Source organism: Carcharhinus amblyrhynchos, chromosome 2, assembly GCF_965287045.1.
Source record: "Carcharhinus amblyrhynchos chromosome 2, sCarAmb.v2.hapA, whole genome shotgun sequence".
Lineage (NCBI taxonomy): Eukaryota > Metazoa > Chordata > Chondrichthyes > Carcharhiniformes > Carcharhinidae > Carcharhinus > Carcharhinus amblyrhynchos.
Genome location: NC_137325.1, coordinates 56447893 through 56467962, shown reverse-complemented (window position 1 = coordinate 56467962; position 20070 = coordinate 56447893). Strand labels below are relative to the sequence as shown.

The 20070-nt window shown below is 42.3% G+C and overlaps 1 protein-coding gene across 4 annotated transcripts in view; it reads left to right on the top strand.

The window, feature by feature from the left end:
• LOC145354743 (RNA-binding motif, single-stranded-interacting protein 3) overlaps positions 1-20070 on the top strand; it is a 615155-nt gene that overhangs the window by 501188 nt on the left and 93897 nt on the right. For all 4 annotated transcript variants that reach the window (XM_080206215.1, XM_080206195.1, XM_080206224.1 and 1 more), the window contains exon 7: positions 10070-10176. In XM_080206215.1, coding sequence (XP_080062341.1) covers positions 10070-10176 — 107 coding nt within the window. The remainder of the gene's footprint in view (positions 1-10069; positions 10177-20070) is intronic.

The following is a 20070-nucleotide window of genomic DNA, read 5'->3' as shown; positions in this document are numbered from 1 at the left end:
GAGTGCAAAGAGATCTGCTCAGTTCTAAATCTGAGTTTATAGTGGAGAAAATCAGGTCCTATAAGTGCAGGAATAAATCAGACCTTGAAACGTAATCCTTCTGATTAGCTCACAAGCCTTTAGTTTTGTAAAAGTCCCACTGAGATTAAGTTTACAGGAATAAATCAGACAATGGACTTTTCCTTCTCGTATCAGTGATACTTTTGCTAATCTTTTAACCAGCATTGAAAAGTCAGTCCAATGCACTGAAAATTTTATATTGAGTTTTGTTGACTGTCCAGCCCAAATGTTAATGTATTTTTGACACAGAAATGTTGTCCAAATGCATGAATGATTGGTCAGAATAATTTTAATGCCTTTTACATTGCTGCGCATTGTTAGTTCTGGTTGTGAGAACTGTAAGGTAAAGGAAAAACAGCAGCTTTTATAATTCATGTCATCAATTGAGATCAATTTGGATCTGCCCAAGTAAAATGCATTGAAGCAATGATTACAGAATACTGCCCTCTGTGTTTGGAATCCTTAGTTGAAATCCAGTTTGAAATCTAATATGTTTTCTAATTACTTCATCAGGCCTCATCCACAGAAATTGGATGTGTCGGTGGTTGGTGCAGATGTAATATAGGTTGTACAGCTGGCAGAACCCAATTAATGACAGTAAGGTTGTCAGTATCTTTAGCTGGCTGCACAGTAAATGTCCTATGATGCTTTAATATTATTGCTTTACATATGCACTGTAACAAAATTGCTTAAAGGACTGGGACAATGTGAAGGGTTAGGTGCAAGGTTGGGAGTTCTGATATATGATGTATAAATGGTGAGGAATTTCCTGATGTAGAGTTTCTCCTGATTAATTCCTGTGACTTTGGTGACTATTCAATGGCAACTCCATTGATACAGATAATCTCAGCATGTTTAACATTAAAGGTTCGGCAGATTCATTTAATTTATAAATTCTTGTGTTCTATCCTGCAATTATTCCTGCTTAGGACCTGTCTTTGCTGGACATCGCTCCTCTATTGTCAGAGCTGACAGTAGTATATTCCCTACCTCCCAGAATTTTCCAAAACTTCACCTTCAGTTAATTAGCATGAAAATTCTTTTGTAATATTAAAGGCATCAATCTGACAAGGTCAGTGTCTGCCTTCTCATTCATTTCATGTCGTTGTAATTCAGTGGATGCATATTAGCTGATTTCAAATCACAATCTCTGCTGGTGTCTTTCATGACATCATCTGGCCACTGCTTAAATCGGTACAAGGGAAGGTAAGACATTTAGTGTATCCCAGAGATTCCAGGCACTGTGCAAAAAATCAGAAGGATGTAAGTTTGCAGAAAAAGACAATATTGTAGTCGCGCCCTCAGCTCTTGCAGCAAACTCCATACCCTCGTCATTGATTGCATCAACCTCTCCTCAATAAATGTCTCAGGTTGGTTCAAATTGTTTGCAATCTTGAAGGCCCACTTGACCTAGATTTGATCTTCTACTCCAGTATTCTGTTCATTGCCAAGACCAATTACTTGCACCTTCATTATATCGCCCATCTCTGCCCTGCCTCAGATCAGGTTCTGCCATAATCCCCATCCATGCCTTTGTCATCTCTAGACTTGACTATTCCAATACTCTACTTGTCCACCTCCCATTGTCCTGCCTCCACTGGCTTTAAATGATCCCATCTTTACCATCCTACCTCACAACTCAACCACATTTTTCACTATGCTTGTTGACCTACAATGGCTTCCATTTCCTGAGTGCATCTAATTTAAAGTTATCATCCTTATATTTAAATTCCATTCGGATCTTGCCCCTTCCTATATCTGGAAATTTCTCTACACTTACAGCTCCCACTTTCTTCACCTCATCAGCAGTGCCTTCAGCCACCTGGGAACTAAAGTCTGGAATTCCTTTCCTAAATCTCTCTGCCTCTCTACCTCCCTCTCCTTCTTGACACCTTTAAAATGTCTCTCTTTGGAGAAGCTTTTAGTCAACAAGGAACTCTGAACATGATCTGAGACTCAGAACCAGCAAATGTCTGGAGTCAATGTGTAACTTGAAAAGGACTAATTTCAAATGAATCAGAGAACAATCTAAACCACAAGATTTGGGGAGTTTGTTCACCAAACCTTCAGTAACAGTCAGGGGGAACACCTTAAAAGGCACAAAAATATTGACCATGCAGGATTAATGTTGCCTACAACCAGCAGGCTGGGATTAAATAGGGATGACCTAAAGTGGGTTAACACTTCAAAAGTGAAAAAAAATGGGAAACTGGCTTCCATAACTACTTCAGAGAAAAAGGAGATGGGCTCATTAAGGGGAATATAGGAACATACAGAAATGTCTTGATAGGAATTGAAAAGGTATGCAATTAGGAAGGCAAGGCCAATGGTATGTTAACCTTTATTGCAAGGAAATTAGTAATGACTTATTAAAGTCAGCTCCCATCATAACCAGGAGCCAAATGAAAGTAAGTTTTGCAATCAATTTCAAGTAAAATACAAAAATACAAAAAAGAGAAAGAAAGTTAAAGTACAATATTCAGGCCAAAATCACTGGCAACATCGCCGCAATAGCGTTGCCATCAATTCACCCGGCATTGTCTATCAATCAAACCACTGCCCTCCATTGAATGCAGAAAATCTTCCTGGTACCACTCTTTCCAAATGTAGCTGTAGTCCTTCCACACAAAGGAGTATAAAAGGAAGAACCTTTTTATGCAATTATATAGGACTTCAGTGAACCTTAGATTGAGTACAGTGTAGAATTGGCTGCTTTACCAAAGGAAGGAGGTGCGACGACAAAGATTTATTTGATTACTTCCTAGGGTAAGAGGGGTAACCTATGCGAGTAGAACAGACCTTTATTCTCTGGGTTTTAGAAGAATAAGAGATGATCTTTGAAACATTTGAGAGGACTTGACAGGATAGCTGCTGGGAGGCCTTTTCCTCACACTCACTGAAGAATTAAAACTAAGGGTCATGGGTTCAGGATAAGGTTTCAGCCATTTCACATAAGATGAAGAGAAATGTCTTCACTCAGATGGTTGTGAATCTTTGGAATTCCCTACCCAGGGGCTGTATACATGGAGAATGATAGATTTTGAAAACTAAGAGAATTGTGAGATAGGACCACGAAGGTGGAGTCGATGTAAAATTTCAGCAATGGTCTGAGTGAATGGGGGAACAGGCTCGATAGGCCATATAGCTTACTCCTGCTCCAATTTCTATTTGGATCTTCTAAAGAGACGCATAAAAAAAATTGCCCCAAGCATAAAGCCTAAGTGCAAGAATTTCTTCCAGTCCTTCGCAGCAAGGGGATAGTTAGAGAAGCATCATGAACTTTACAAAAAATGTAAATGTTTACTTCCTCCCAGTATTTGCGAAGGAAGACATGAATAGCATGCCCCTATAAGACCATAAGATATTGGAGCAGAATTAGGCCACTCAGCCCATTGAGTCTTCTTCGCCGTTCAATCATGGCTGATAAATTTCTCAACCCCATTTCTCCGGCCTTTTCCCTGCACCCTTTGATACCCTTATCAATCAAGAACCCATCTATCTCTGTCTTAAATATACTCAATGGCCTCATCTCCACAGCCTTCTGTGGCAATGAATTCCATAGATTCACCATCCTCTGGCTGAAGAAATTCCTCCTCATCTCAGTTCTAAATTACCCTTTACTCTGAGGCTACGCCCTCAGATCCTAGTCTCTCCTACTAATGGGAACATCTTTCCCATGTGCACTCGATCCAGGCATTCCCCAAACAGAGTTTATCCAGGCCAAATTAATGACATTGATACAAATGAAATGGAAGCCCTAGAAAGGAAATGTGCGTCTCAAAACAATTAAATCCCATGGGTAGATGCTAATGAATAAAGAGTGGTAAAGAAGTCTAGGGAGGATACTTGTGAGGCATTCATGGTTATCATAAAAAGGTATCTGGACATTCAGGAAGGTACCAGATTTGAAACAGTTGAAAAGTGTGCCATATGCCAGAGAGGTGATAGATCCATTTCTGTGTAGAGTAAGAGAGCCAATTATCAGGTGTAGTTGAAGACTGTTTTTACAGTAAACACTGAGTGAGCTGTTGTCAGTGGCATTCAGAAGGTGATGATTGAGACTGGCTGACCTTTTTGACATACATAGGTAAGACCGATCTAAACTTCCCAAAGGCAAGAGGCTCTGTTCCATATGATTAATTGTTAATTAAACCAAGATCGTGGAGATTCAGGATAAGTCTTGGGGATGGATGAGAAAACAGTGGCAGCTTATTCCAGGATCTATGCAATGGCAAGAGGTAGGGACTACAAGTGGTTCCAGTTATTTAGAAGGTGTTTATTTAGATGACAGTTGTTAAATATCTGCTCTGTGGAAGGCATTGTCAGAAGGCTACTCAGTGAAGAAGAGGGTTAATATTATCACCAAGCTATCATTTAGGGTCAGTACTTGTAGAGGAAATGTTCAGTAGGAGGGCAGGATGCCAGTTATCCAAATTCTGCTGACCGGGGACTCCAACTTAAAAGCTTAGTCTACAGATAGATGACTTTGTCCTGTCTTTGATAAGAAAGCAGCAATTTTCTAATTCTAGCTCTTCAAAAATGAATAAACACTATTCCTGCAAAACCTTACATAATTACATCTCACTGATCATTATTGCCTAATTAATACATGCTATTTCAGTACGTAAAGTCAGCCACTGTGAATTTGACCTCTTTAAAACTGTCCTTTGCATGTCTGGCAGAAAATGTAGCTTCAGAAACGTTACTGGGATAAGAGATCTAAAATTGGGCACACCTTAACTAATCAACGAAGTTGGGCTGCACTAAGATCAGGGCACTATGTTTAAAAGGTGCCCCAGCCCACCACAGAGGTCTTGGCCGCTCCGAGTCAGCGTTCACCCCACCACCCTGGCCTTGATTGGAGTCGGCATGCCCCCCCCCGCCTCCCCACCTTCCAACAGTAATTGCCACCTCCCCCATTACTCCTGAACATCAGATCCCTTCCCGCCGACAACTCTGCAACAATCAATGCCAGCACACCCCTATCCCCCGAGCATCAGGCCCTTTGCCCATCTCACCCTAACTCCCCCACCCACACTCTCAATGTCAGCACCCACCCCTTCACCACCCCACCCACCCACCCACCCACCCCCCCACCAAACATCGAGCCCTTTTTCTCCCTTCCCTCCCCCCCAATCCTCACCCACACAGTCACTTGGGGCGGTCCCTCCACCACACGGCCATCGCCAGCATCCCCAGCTCCCATGCTAGCTCCCAGCCACCACCACATACAAATGAACACTTTCCCCTCTGCATGGCTTCCAATGGGATCCATTCCTGGTGCAGTCCCTGGCACAGATTGGCGCTGCCAGGTTTTCACGGGCATGGTGCCAACTGTGTCATGGGGCAGTGTCAGGCCACTGGCTGGCCCAGTCCCTCTCCCCTGGGGGCTATATTCAACTTTATGCCCTCGGGGATCCCCATGATAAATTCACATGCAAGTGAACCTGTTGTAAACCGTGCCAACGTGACGTCACATTGGCGCAGTGTGAATATACAGGGGGTGGGGGGATGTGTTTAATTGTATGGAAATCTATTAAAATATATGTAAATAAGGTTCATGCCCATTGTGGGTGTGAACTTGGTCACATTGCTGGCAAGGGATAGCAGAAATCAGAAGTCGTAATCTCACCAGTGAGATCCATGACTTCTGGGTTTCGCTGCTCTTGGGCCCATTGCCAACAATCTCACGGATGGCAAGAGTGCCCCATGTTTTAAACCTTTGGGAAGGGAGATGGACATTATTGTTTGTGTCAAGTTCATACGGAATGCGAGTCTGCTATGCTCTCCATAACATGACCTTTCAGAGAGCTGTAGATGTTGAAGAGATTGAGTCAGTGGAGTGACACAGCTTATTAGAGGAGGAGCAGAAGGGTGAAGAAGAGGAGGAGGAGGTTGAAGAGGAGGAAGATGAGAGCAGAGAGGTGCCCAGGCATTGCCCAGAATGGGCCTTGATGATCTCATCAGAATGGTATCGATGTGAGAGAATATCCCATTCAAGCATGTTTCACCAAACCTACATGACTGCATGCTCTGGAAATCAAATTAAGCTGCCCTTGAGATCAATTCATCCACTCTTACTGCCAAAGCATGATGCACATCAGGCGATGATCTCACTATCACCCTTCAACACACATCTTACCTTTACAGAAGGTACAGAAGTTAACTGCAAAATAGCAAAGGCAAGTTCTGCTTTCGGTAGACTGCGCACCACAATATGGGAACGTCAAGGAATCAGCCCAGTAACAAAACTGGAGGTCTACAGCGCCGCGGTACTCACTACCCTCCTGTATGCCTGTGAAACGTGGACTGTATCGAAGGCATGCAAGACAGCTCAGTTATTTCCACATGACTGGTCTTCACAGAATATTATGCATCCGATGGCAAGACAAAGTACTATACACTGAAGTTCTCTCTAGAGCAAGTCTACCATCAGTCCACACACTGCTGATGAGAGCGCAGACCTGGTGGGCAGGTCATGTCATCTGTATGTCAGACTACCGCATACCCAAGCAGCTCCTTTTTGGGGACATCTCTGCTGGAAGACACTCACAAGGAGGGCAGAAGGAACATTTCAAAGACACACTCAAGGCCTCCCTGAAGTTGCTTGACATTGACACGATCACCTGGGAAATGCTGGCACAAAACAGCCCTACCTGGCGCTACCTTATCCACAAAGGCTGTTAAGCTTACGAAGCAAGTGTATTGCTGAAGCACAACTAAAGCGTGAGCTGCGTAAGTCCAGAGCCACCAGTGCAACAACTACAGTGTCTACACAAGTCTGTCCAATGTGTGCCTGGGCATTCCGTGCCCAAATTGGCCTGATCAGTCATCTTCGGACACACCGCAACCAGCCTCAAAGTGACTAATGGTGTCGAGGTCCTCATCAATGACGATAGACGAACAACGATACCTTCACCACTTCATCCCTCTTCAGGTTTTACCACTAAAGAAGTTCACACATCTGAAGTTGTGTTAAGATTGACAGTTTCAGTAACAAATAGGAAAGTGTCCATTAACAAGTGAAACGTGCTTCGCTTATGGCCTGGGGTGAGTGGAGCAGTCTGTCTTAGCTTTTGGCTGACATATGCATAGTTGCCATCCTTGTCATGGAGATGCTTGTGGCCCTCCATGGCCATGGTGTATAGATCTCCTTCAGTCAGAAGGGCCAAGGAGGCTGATGAAGATGATGGCACCTTGTGTGGAAAGGCTCCCTGATCCTCATCAGGACTTCCTCAGCCCTTGGATGACACTGTTGCAAGCTGAGAAGGAGTATCAGATCTGCATCCTTGCCTCACTGAATGGTCTATCCTACAGAGTGTTTTGTGCATTCTGTGACTATCAGCATATTGCAATTTGATTTGATTTATTATTGTCACAAGTATTAGCATACAGTGAAAAGTATTGTTTTTTGCACACTATACAAAGCATACCATTCATAGAGAAGAAAACGAGACAGTGCATAAAGTAATGTTATAGTCATAGTTAGGGTGTAGAGAAAGATCAATTTAATGCAAGGTAGGTCCATTCAAAAGGCTGACAGTAGCAGGGAAGAAGCTGTTCTTGATTCAGTTGTTACGTGATCTCATACTTCTGTATCTTTATCCTAACGGAAGAAAGTGGAGGACAGAATGTCCGGGATGGGTGGGGTCCTTGATTATGTTGGCTGCTTTTCTGAGGCAGCAGGAAGTGTAGACAGACTCAAGGGATGGGAGTCTGGTTTAAGGGATGGACTGGGCTTCGTTCATGACCTCTCAGCGTGTTGTCCCACATGATTCTCTATGAGGTTGGCCATTCTCTCAGTGGACTACTCTGGCATTCAAAGCCCTGTTTGAGGCTTGTGCACATGAGCCTGAATGGGGTCCCCAGTTCTCAGTCCATGACTTTATGCGGCCTCAGAGAACTCTGATATATGTGAACACATTCGTTGCTGCCGGTCAAAGTGAGTCTCCTTTTTTGCAGCTGCAGGGCCCTGTATCTGCGATCCAGTGGATCATTGCTGTGTCTGCCCTCCATCTCTCCAAGGGGAATTGCCCACAGCTGCCTTGACCTCCCTCATATCCTCCTGTTCACTAGTGTCATGCTCTTCACCCAGTGCTGCCCTTTCCAATCAGGCATGAGCAGCCGCCAAGGCCGTTTAGCTGTTCTGGTGGATATGGTGCAACTACCTCAGATGCTTGAGATTTGCTGGGGGATGCAGCTGTATTTTATTGTTCACCCTCCGTGACTGGCCTTATGGGAGACACAACAAGGTCATGAGAAATAACCAGTGACAGCAGAAGCATCTGCAGCATTGAGGTTTCCTAGTCCAAATGAGTCTTTAGCATTCTGTCAGATAGGGAAGAGTTCACTCCACCCCATTTATCCACAGATCTCACTATCTATACAGGTATTCCCATCTCTCTATCCTCCACTTGCTCCCACAGGGATACCCATCCTTCCTAAAGCCGTGAGGGTGGCAAGCTGGAACAGTCCTCCTCCTGTTGGAGCCTATTGCTGCAAATTATGTGCCCTCTTCTACAATGATATAACTGAGAGAGAGGGATGAGGCACTGCTGGCCATGACCAAAGTCAGAAACTGCTGCAGGTACTCAACAGCACTAGAACTCTGGCTATTGCTGACTAACCTGTAAGCACCCTGAGCGCGCAATTCTTCTGTGCTAAGGCGCAACATACACTTTCTGGTGACTCAGCTCATGTGCCTGCAGAGGTTGCATACCTAAAAGCTTGTCATCAAGGTCTCATGCTGCAGTCACTTTGCCAGACTGAACAAGGTCATTATACATTCTGTGACATTGTACTTATTTCTTCCACTTGACACTTCCACTGCTCACATTTTCTGCCATTCAGGTGTGCTTTATTGGGTGGTTTTCTGCTGCCACCCTATGGAAACTAGACCTCCCTCTTTACTAGTAGCCTCCAACGTCCACTTAAGAGCTGCGTCCATGAAACATGGGCCGCTAGGCCTCTGCCTTTCCTCCTGGTGAGCTGCGGCTGCCATTCCTGATTCAAAATGGCCGCCAATGTGCCTTTGAAACAGGTCCACACTCACCTCCATCTCACACCCACTGCTGTTAATTGGCCACCAAACCCTCTAGTCTTGCATTCTGATGGGATTAATATCATGGTGATGTGTGTTTGTAAACAAATGGAGGAAAGACTGTACACAAACCTTCAAAAAAGTGGAATTATCCTGACTTTTCCACTGAATTGTCTAATATATTGATGAAGTTTGGTCTGCTTGCAATTTAGTCAGCAAAATGGGGCGGGGGTTCAGCAATCAATTGTGATAACTTGCCAATAAAGCAGTGAGAAAATGATTGCTTGTATTTATAAAATGTTGACGGATTATCAGAGTGAGTCCATCAACTATGCATGAGATTATGTTTGCGCTTATATTCATGTTTAAGACTTTTAGCTTCGTGTCCATACTAAATGTTTGGACATTTAGTCGCTTTCTGGACTTGAGAATGTAAAGCTATTTTATAAAACAGAAGTGTGATTTATCACCTCGTGCCAACTATATTCAGAGTGGAGCAGATAGAAGGCTGAATTAACTCACTTCATACAGATGACTGAAGAAACTTGGACTCAGCCTATTCCAGTTGTAAAGGTGCAAAACAATTTGAAAGTCTGTGGGAAGTGGCATTGTTCAAAGTCATTTTGATGTATTTTTTCACACAATACATCTGGAAACACCAGCAGATAAGAGGTTTATCCAGAAATGCAGGTGGGTAACCCTCAGCTGGCCTGTGAGACACCTTTATCTTTTTAATATGTGCAGGAATTTATCAATCGCGAGTGTGGAATAATCTAAGTTCTTGTACTCTAACCAATGTTTTGAAGTTTGAGCAGTGCTCGCTGCTGTTGGCACCTAACATGAAGGGGCTCAGATTATGTTTTAACAAGTTGTACTTCAAAAGAATTCAGCCACACACACAAAATAGTACTTCTGCTGATATAATCACTTCTCTGTTGCTAATGTGGCCTTGGCTGTTTGCCTTTGCAGCCCCCAGTGAGCCTTTGCTCTGTAAATTTGCTGATGGAGGACAGAAGAAAAGACAGAATCAAAGCAAATACACACAAAATGGAAGGCCGTGGCCCAGAGAAGGAGAGGTGAGTTATTGTCTAAGTCTGAAATTCTGAAAAAAGCAAAGCGATTGTAAGGTCAGTACTAAGAGATTCTTTATCTTTTTTGGCTCTATGGATTGGCAAAAAGGAATAACATATTTGTTGTGATGAGTGCAAAAATAAGGGAAAGCGGCTGATGCAGCATACTAATAATGTCTATTAACCAAACTAATGTGGGACTTCCATCACCAAATCAAACCTCATACAGAGCTGTGAGTCTGCAGATTCTCTTTACCAGGCAGTGTGTGCGGATCCTGAGTGACAATTAACTTCTGTCACTCTGCTTGAGAACAGAGGGAGGGAGACAGAACCAGCTGACCTGGTGCATCAGGCCTTCTTAATTGAAAGTCAACTGTGCTCTACAAAAGGATTACTCTTTGTTAGTTTTTTAAAAAATTAATTGCAACACTTTTCCATGTTCGAAATAGCCGTTACGCATATTTGTATTTGTGTCCAATTCCGATTGCCCAAAGGTATTCAGGTTTGCATAGAAATAAATTAACTTTTGCCTTTGGCCTTAATTGATCTGCCTAGTATGGAAAACATTAGACTATCAGTCTTCAGGGGCCTTTAGATGAAAAAGAACAAGAATCAAAGAACCAAGTGGTTCTTAGGACAAGATGGTATTACAGACAAATGAGGCTGTGTTGTCTTTTGGCATCATTTATGTTACTGTCTGTGTGCTAAACAAAATGTCAAAAGATTTCTAAATGCTCTTTCTCAAAGAATAAGGACTTTTAAAAATTTTGACATACTGAAGTAATCAGCCTTACACCTTGTCCTTCATTGCTGAAAATCAAGCATTTTGTCTGGACCAAAATGATGCAGACATCATTTTGTTTTCACCCTGGGCTAATTCTGGACCGTATTCTGCATTGGAGCTGACCATGTTTTTGATAGCAGTACACATGCCAAGCGTTTGAACGCAGACCATGGAGATAGCACATAAACCTCATCCAAAATGAAGTGCATTTGAACAAACTTCAAATTGGCTCCCAGTTGATCTCAAAATTGTCCTTAAAATACACAGTTAACACCAATGCATCAAAATTTTATATCAAATTTCAATTTTCTCTGAGAGTATCAGCCTAGACAATTATGTCTATGGGTTGTTTGACCCTGGGACAGCAGAACTGTACCCCATCCTGTTCTCCTGTAGCGTCCATTCTATCTAATTTCAAATGTATGGCAATGAACAAAAGTGATTTTCCTGCTGATATTTTCCTTTCCTAAATCCTGAGGCAACATTGGCAGTTGTAGTCCTCACACTGCCTTGATGACCAGGGGTTGAACCTGGAGCCATCCGGTTTCTATGGCTATTTTATTAAATTTTAAATTATGTTTCTCCAGCTTTAAACAACACAGTATCCATGTTGCAGAGGCTCCGGTTACTGCGACAGAATCATTTAACTGAGTGCCACCTAGTGGAGTTTGTGCCTGTGTTGCCCCACACATTTCGGCTGTGCTCATTTTAACACTTTACATGCCTTGGGAGCTTGCTAAGGAACTTGTGTAATTAATTCATTTGAGGCATATGCAAGTTAGGAGTGACACCCAAGTAGCTCAGTTTTTTTGGGGGGAAGACGCGTAAGTACAGCCTGGTTTGCCTGCAATGCACTATTGAGCATTGTCCTGAGAATCTTTTCCAAAACTAAATAAGTAAACAAATTTAACAAAATATACCTCTTGTGTGCAAAGGAGTTCCATTGAAGAGGATAGCTTCTCTTGAAGAGACTATCACTGAACACTGGTGTTGCTCTTTAACAATTATCACAAACAAACACAAACATGGAATTTCTTTCCGAGCGGATAACGAGGCAACATTACAAATCTGAGATGTTAATGTAAGAGCTGTGCATATTTTTTTAATGTTTGTTTTTTTTTTCTCCACATGACTCTAATTATTTTTTTGGCAGAGGACAGAGAGACAACAGCTCCCAAGCCTGTGTTTTTGCCATAGTGGATGTTTCCACTGGGATAAGGGCAGGAGTACACTATGTAGATTTTTCAAGCCTGTCCTGCCAATCAGTTAGACCATGGTTGATCTGTACCTCACCTCCATTTACAATACCCTTGCTTCATATCCCTTGGACACCCAGACCCAAAAAAAAACTAGCCACCTCGGTCCTGAGCATTTCAATTGATCCTCAGAATCTATAGCCTTTTGGGGGAACAAGTACCAGGTTTCCACAACCCTTTGTATGAAAAATGCTCCCTAATGTTTGAGCCCATATTGTTTCAATGTTCAGCATTATTCTATTTTTTTAATGGAGTGATATGAATATAAAGGGATGTGAGGTGGTGATCATGTGACATTAATTTGATTACTTCTGTGTGACTTGTCAGGATAGTACACCTGGTTTGAAAACTTCAACATCAATATGCAACTTGCAACATCAAGTAAAATGGTACCTGCAGCTGAAGGGCCATCTCCTCTTAATTTTAGCATTTCCATTATACAGAATTGTGCTGCAATTTCTGTGCATGGTTCGGACCTAAGACCTACTTAAAATGGTAAAACAAGCAATCGCAAGGCAGTCCTGGTACAGGCTCTGAATCAACAATCCCACATTCAAACCGAGTGCACGATGACCTTGCCATCTTTTTTGTGGGTTCTCAAGCAACAATCATGTCCAATTTTCAGGCGCAGATCTAAACAAAGTTAAAGTGTTGAGCCAAAAGGAGTGCGTGCACAGACTAACCCAGAAAGCCAAAAGGTTATTCAGGAGAGTACTGGCATAACTCACAAAGACACAACCAGTGTGAGTGCCGGTCCCTATTACCTGATTGCCAGAGGATGATGAGAAAAGAAGAAAGTGGGAAAGATTGGAAACCAATGTATTCTTGATGGACTGTCTCTAATTTGGCAAGATGAAGAACCTACTTGGCAGTCAATTCTTTCCAACAGCTGACTTATTTTTTAAACAATGTCCAGCACCCAATGCTCAATTTAAACATATTCAGATTATATTGCATTCTGAATAGCTTTAGGATTCAGCCATAGGATATAAAATATTTAAAAAATAATAATTTGTAGGCTTGCCATCATGGCACTGCTCTTAACGACATGCTATATCAACAATGATGAACAAAGCTAAATCCTCAGAATCAAGTGGAACATTGTTTGCTGCACTCTAAAGGGCACTTCCGCCAGAGCAAGTGAATGGATTCTGCTCAGGAAACTCTTGTAGCAACTTTGAGCAACAATTTAATTTAAATAAAAGTTGTGAAAATTATACTTAAAAATGTTTGTAAGGCTATTTGTCCTTCAATATCAAGTGGTTTTTCCATAAACGTACTTCCAGCTGTTCTTTTATTACCCTTGCATGCATAGTTAATGGACATTAACAGCGTGCTGCCGGTTATATGTTACTGTGGACCTTACTGAATTTACATGTTTGCTATACTTGCTTAAATCAGACACAGAACCATGGAATTCCTACAGTGCAGAAGGAGGCGATTTGGCCTATCAAGTCTACACAGACTCTCCAGAAGAGCATCATATCCAGGCCATCCAACTGTGCAGCACCATCCCCCCCTCCACCCAACCCAATCTAATTCTACACATTTACCATGGCTAAACCACCTAACCTACTCATGTTTGATCACTAAGGGGCAATTTAGCATGGCCAATTCACCTAACTTGCACGTTTTGGACTGACGGTGGGATGAAAACAGAGCACCTGGAGGAAACCCATGTGGACACACAGACATAAACTCCACTTAGTCACCCAATCCTAAAATCAAAACCATGTCCCTGGTGCTGTAAGGCAGCAGTGCTAGTCATCATGCCACCCACCGAAATAAAGTAACAAGGGTTACAGTTAGCATTGTTTATTGGATAAATTGTCAATTTACATTCAGATACAATAATTGATTGTCTGGGCACTAGCAAATTTTCAGGCGATAGTTCCAGTGATTTACAAATTTCAATAGTGATACATTGTCATTAGAAATTAATGGATTGCAAGCATTAATTGAGCAAATAATTGGTGTAATCCTTAATCAGTTCTGACTATTTTTCTGGTGTACTTTGTTATAATTATGCATCATACTCCATGACAGTCCTATAAGTGATTAAGCTTAGCTCAGGTGTGGCTCCCCTCCCCCCATCTCCAATCAGAGCCAGCATTCATTCCGACTCCCACCGATCCCCCCCATGTCCACCTGTGATCGCTGGCCATTTCACCACCCCCACTACCACGCACTCCCGTGATTATTGGCCCCTTCTCCCCGCCCCCCATGTGATCATCAGCACCCCTTCTCCCAACAACCATCACTGGCCTCCCCATGCTCATCTGCTCGTTCCCAGCCCACAACCACATCCACGTCTGTATGAATCCACCCCACCTCCCATGAGGCTCCCATTGTGGCCTGCCCCTTGGTATTGATTGGCAATGCCAGGGTGGCATGGATATCATGTCAACCTGTGCCAAGGGCATTGCAAGGGTACTTCCTGTCCCTCATCCTTCAGGGGTTATACTTACCTTTATGCCCCGGGAAGACCCCCATGACAGGTTCACGTCTGTGTGAATAAGTTCATCAATGCGTTTTTAAGAGATGGCAAGGGGTGAAGATACGACAGTAGGTGTGGAGAGGGTACTGTTTAATTATATTAAAATGCAAGTAAATCATGTTCATGCCCATTATTGGTATGAACCTAATGATGTCGTCAGCAAGGGGTGGGGGAGACCCAAAGTCGCTGGCGAGAACTGTGACTTCCAGACCTTGACCCCCCACTGGCATTCACTCAGATGATAAATGCAGGCTCAAGATTGCGCCATTCTCTCAGCATCTATCCAGTCAGGGCCCTTCAAGAATTTTCTGTGTTTCGATAAGATCATCTCTCATTCGTCTGAACTCCAATGAATATAGACCCTATCTGTTCAACTTTTCCTCAAAGTGCGAGCCCTACATCCCAGAAATCAATCTAGTAAACCTTCTCCAATGCCTCCAATGTAATCATGTCATTTCTTAAGTAAGGAAACCATAAGTATATGTAGTGTTCTAGGTATAGTCTTTTCAAAGGCTGAATGATTGAAGGAAGACTTCCCTACTTTTATGTTCCATTCCCTTTTGCAATGGAGGCTAACAATCCATTTGCTTCCTAATTATTTGTTGTACCTGCATGCTTTTTCAGGTAATTCATGTTGGAGGACACCCAGATCCCTCTGTAACACAGATTTCTGCAACCTCTCTCCATTAAATAATAATCTGTTTTATTATTTTCCCATGAAAGTGAACAAGCTTTCTCATGTTGTAACCCATTTTCCAATTTCTTCCCCCATCACTTAACATATCTATATCCCTCACTTTCATTGTATTGTCAGAAAATTTGGCTATGATGCACTTGGTCCCTTCATCCAAGTTGTTAATATAGATTATAAATAGTTGAAGCCCCAACACTGATCCTGGTGGCACCCAACTACTCGTCTGAAAATGGTCTATTTATCCTGACACTATGCTCTATCTATGGTAATATAATAACCCAATATCGTGAGCTCTTATCTCTGAAAGTAGCCTTTGATATGTAATTTTATCGAGTGCCTTTTGAAAATCCATAAACATCATGGGCAGGATTTTTCGGCCCTTTCCACTGGTGGGATCCTGTGGTCTCACTAAAGACAACCCTGCGGCAGGTTTTCTAGCAATGGGACAGGCAAGCCATGCAAAACACCCTATGCATCAATGGGACTGGAAGATCCTGCCAGTGAGCCATCTCTGCTACCATGAAACACTCTGCAGAGGAGCCAGAAAATCCCACACCACATCTACTGGTTCCCCTTTATCCACCCTGATTGTCATGTCATCAAATAGCTCTAATAATTTGTCAAACACAATTTCCCTTTTGTGAAACCATGTTAGCTCTTCTTGGTTGTATTGTAATTTTCTAAATGTTTTGCTACTACTCCCTTAATAATGGATTCCAGCATTTCCCCCATGACTGATGTTACATTAAGTAGCCTGTAGTTTCCTGTTTTCTGTCTCCCTCTTGAAAGGAGGTGTTACATTTGTGGTTTTTCAATCCACTGGGACCTTTCTAAACTCTGGGGACCTTTGGAAGATCACAACTAATGCTCCTTATATTTCTGTAGCCTCTTCTTTGAAGACTTGAGAATGTAGGCTATTGGGTCGAGGGGACTTGTCATCCCTTAGTCCCATTAATTTTCCCGGTACTTTTTCTCCAATGATTGTGATTAAGTTTGTCCATTGCTTTTGCCATTTCATTTTCTACTATTATTATTGAGGTGTTTTTAGTATCATCTTACCGTAAAGATAGATACAGAATAATTATTCCTTGTTCCCACTGTTAATTCCCCAGTCTCACCCACCAAGGGACCAGTGTTTACTTTAGCTATTCTCTGCCTTTTTATATACTCGTAGAAGCTCCTACTGACTGTTTTTACATTTCTTGCTAGTCTACTTTGATATTATACTTGCTTCATTTTTAGTATTTTTTAGTCATCCTTTGCAGTTTTCTAAAGTGTTCCCAATCTTCTGGCTTACCACTAATGAAGTAAGAAGTCTGACAACACCAGGTTTAAGTCCAACCGATTTATTTGATAGTAAACTCACAAGCTTTCGACAGCTTCGACAGTGGAACTCTCCATCCACCTGACGAAGAGGGAAACCTCAAAAGCTTGTGAGTTTACTATCAAATAAATCGGTTGGACTTAAACCTGGTGTTATCAGACTTCTTACTGTGTTGACCCCAGTCCAACGACGGCATCTCCACATCATGATTACCACTAATGAATGCAGCACCATATAGCTTTTATTTCATTTTGATACCACTTTTATTTAGTTTTCCACACATTATGCATCCTTCTAATGAATTCTATCCTTCTCAATGGTATGTATCTCTGTTGAGAATTATCAAATATCTCCTAAAATGTCTGCCACTGCTTTTCTACTGTCACACATTTTAAGCTATTTTCCCAGTCCACTGTAATCAACTCTGCAATTGTATATTTAAGTTTAATGCGCTAGTTTCGGATCCAAGTTTCTCGACCACAAACTGAATGTGAAATTTTGTCGTGTTATGGTTACTGTCACGTAAAGATTTACAATGAGATCATTAATTACACCTGTCTCACCATCCATAACCATGTCTGAATTTACCTGTTTCCTAGTTAGTTGGAAAATATATTGTTCTAACAAACTGGCTTGAATACACTGCATGAAATCCTTCTCAAGGTTATATTTTGCTGATTTGATTGACTTTGTGTGAAGTTTAAAATTGCTCAAGATTATTGTAAGTACCTTTCTTCCGAACCCTCACAATTTAATGACATAGACTCGCAAGTAACATCTTAAGTAATATATAAATGCAAGTCTTTTAATTTTACAATAGTGGACTAAATTGTTGCAGTGAAAATTATTAATTTTCAAATATTACTGAATGAGATGGTGAGAAAATGGGTTATTGATCTACAAGTAAAATATATTGTCAAAAAAGTATTAAATTCCAATCATTTCTTCCTCCGAGTTAAATTTTATTTCATATGAATGAGCAGAGGGAGTTTGAATATACACATAATAAAGGCTTCTTCAAAGCGCAGCGGTTCATTTATCAATGATGCTGTTGAGAGATTGCTGTGTACTGTGAGTTAAAGGAGTTTGGCATTCAAGGGCATCCAATCCAGAGAAAAAATCACCTGGAGTGCCTCACAGGAGATAGCTGACAGCTCTCTGCAATATCTCGAGTCTGCCAATGTGGCAGAAGATGGAAGGCCTAAGGAAAAATACCAAGGCAATTCTCCCCAGTAGATTCCTCACTGTCCCATTTGTGCATAACATAGAGCAGGTGCTCAGAACCTGTTACAGCCTTGAAAAACTTTCACATAACTTTACAGCCTGTTCAGTTCTCAATAAGCATGACCATTCTGCAGCATAGCATTCATACACGCATCTTATTCACACAGCAAACCCTTTGATAAATCCTGCCTTCATAAATCATGACCAGTTACAAAATGGACGACATGTCAGACAGATATCTTTCGCTGCCGGTGTTTCTCAAACTTACATCTCAAGTCAAGTTCTGTGCTTGCCAGACAGGATAGTGGTTAAAACATAGAACAGAGCCATACTGGAGCGGGGCAGCTCAGAAATGACAAACTCTTCACTGCCTTTGTAAAGTTCATGATGTGGGTATGCCGGCGTTGGACTGGTGTAAACACAGTAAAAAGTCTGACAACACCAGGTTTTAGTCCAACCTATATAGGTTGGACTAAAACCTGGTGTTGTCAGACTTTTTACTTTGTAAAGTTCATCCAGGGCATCCTTGCCTATGAATTCATTGAGGGAGCAGGAAAGATGGAGTGGTGGCTGATAGTACCCTGCAATAGTTATTTCTCATTCTTATAACCAGCAGTACAATATGTGTCCCTGTTCAGCCAGTATAGGCCTGGGAAGAGCTGTCCACCAACACCAAAAGTGACCTCTTCCCTTCCTGTCCCACTGCACTGTAGAACCCACAAATACATTTACAAGCTCCCTCACTGCTACACACATTCTGCAGGATGCAGATAGCAGTGTGCACAGGCAAGATGGACAAGCTCTGGCACCAGAGGAGTGCAGTAATCTGTTGCGGGCACACTCTCAATGATCCTTAGGTAATTGTGAAATCCAGCAGTGCGATAATAATTGACAGCTGTGCTGTACACCTCTTGCTGTTCACGGAGGAAGAGGTAGAAAGTGTGAACCTTGCAAACAAGTTGTCAGTCACTTATTTGATAGACTCCTGGACAGCAAATTGATCAAGTGTAAGTAATGCCTTTGCTGGCCTCAACAACTTCAGTCTGGAAAAGCTGAGGTTTGAAATAATCTTGACATTCCGTTAATAATATTGTCCCTTTGATGACCATTAGCTGCACTGCCTTTGTAACAGATGGTGCAAGTCTGCAAAAGTCATCTTGCTGACCCAGATTCTGGGGAGGCAGTTCCCTTGGCCATTGCCAAGTAAAGTGCCGAAGTCAATAGATATACTTGTTGTCATAATGTCAGCCGCAGATATTCTGACTCAGCTGTCACCTGATCTTCCTGGATTACTTCTTTTCATCTATCTTTATCTTCTTGCAGAAAATCCAACGATAGAACTTTGAGAGTAAATCACGTTTCAAAAAGAAAATTACAGAATGCCTGTAAGAGCTCCCTTCCCAGCTGGAGATAGCCTCAGTGGCCCTTTAATACTCACCTTAAATAGGTGGACTTAATTCAGTTGATAACTTGTCATTAAAGACTGAAAGCTGAGTTCCTTGGCCTAATGCCTTGTCAACAGATAAGGAAGCATATTCTGCATCAATTGTGGGAGATACACAGCTCTGCAGTGGTTATTTTTGTAGCTGTTGAGTTTGCAAAGTCCAGATTTTCTCACTTTTTAGTCTTAATTCTTGGCAGAATTGTTTCTGCGTAGTAGAATTTTTACCTCGATAGTTTGGTGTGGCTTTCTAAATCCACCTGATGGGCAGAAGTTAATCGTAGAATCCCTCCTGTGCAAAAGGAGGCCATTCAGCCCATTGAGTCAGCACTGACCACAATCCCGCCCAGGCCCTATTCCTGCGACTCCTCCTATTTACCCTGCTGATCCCCCTGACACTAGGATCAAGTTATCATGGCCAATCAACCTATCCCGCACATCTTTGGACTGTGGGAGGAAACCGGAGCACCCAGAGGAAACCCACGCAGACACAGGGAGAATGTACAAACTCCACATAGACAGTGATCCAAGGCTAGAGTTGAACCCGGGTCCCTGGCACTGCGAAGCAGCAGTGCTAGGCTCTGTGAGGCAGCAGTGCTAACCACTGTGCTACCCTGCTCGCAGGTAGGTTTGGGTTGAGGAGAGCCTTAGTTGGGAAGGGTGCGAGGGATATCTGCCTT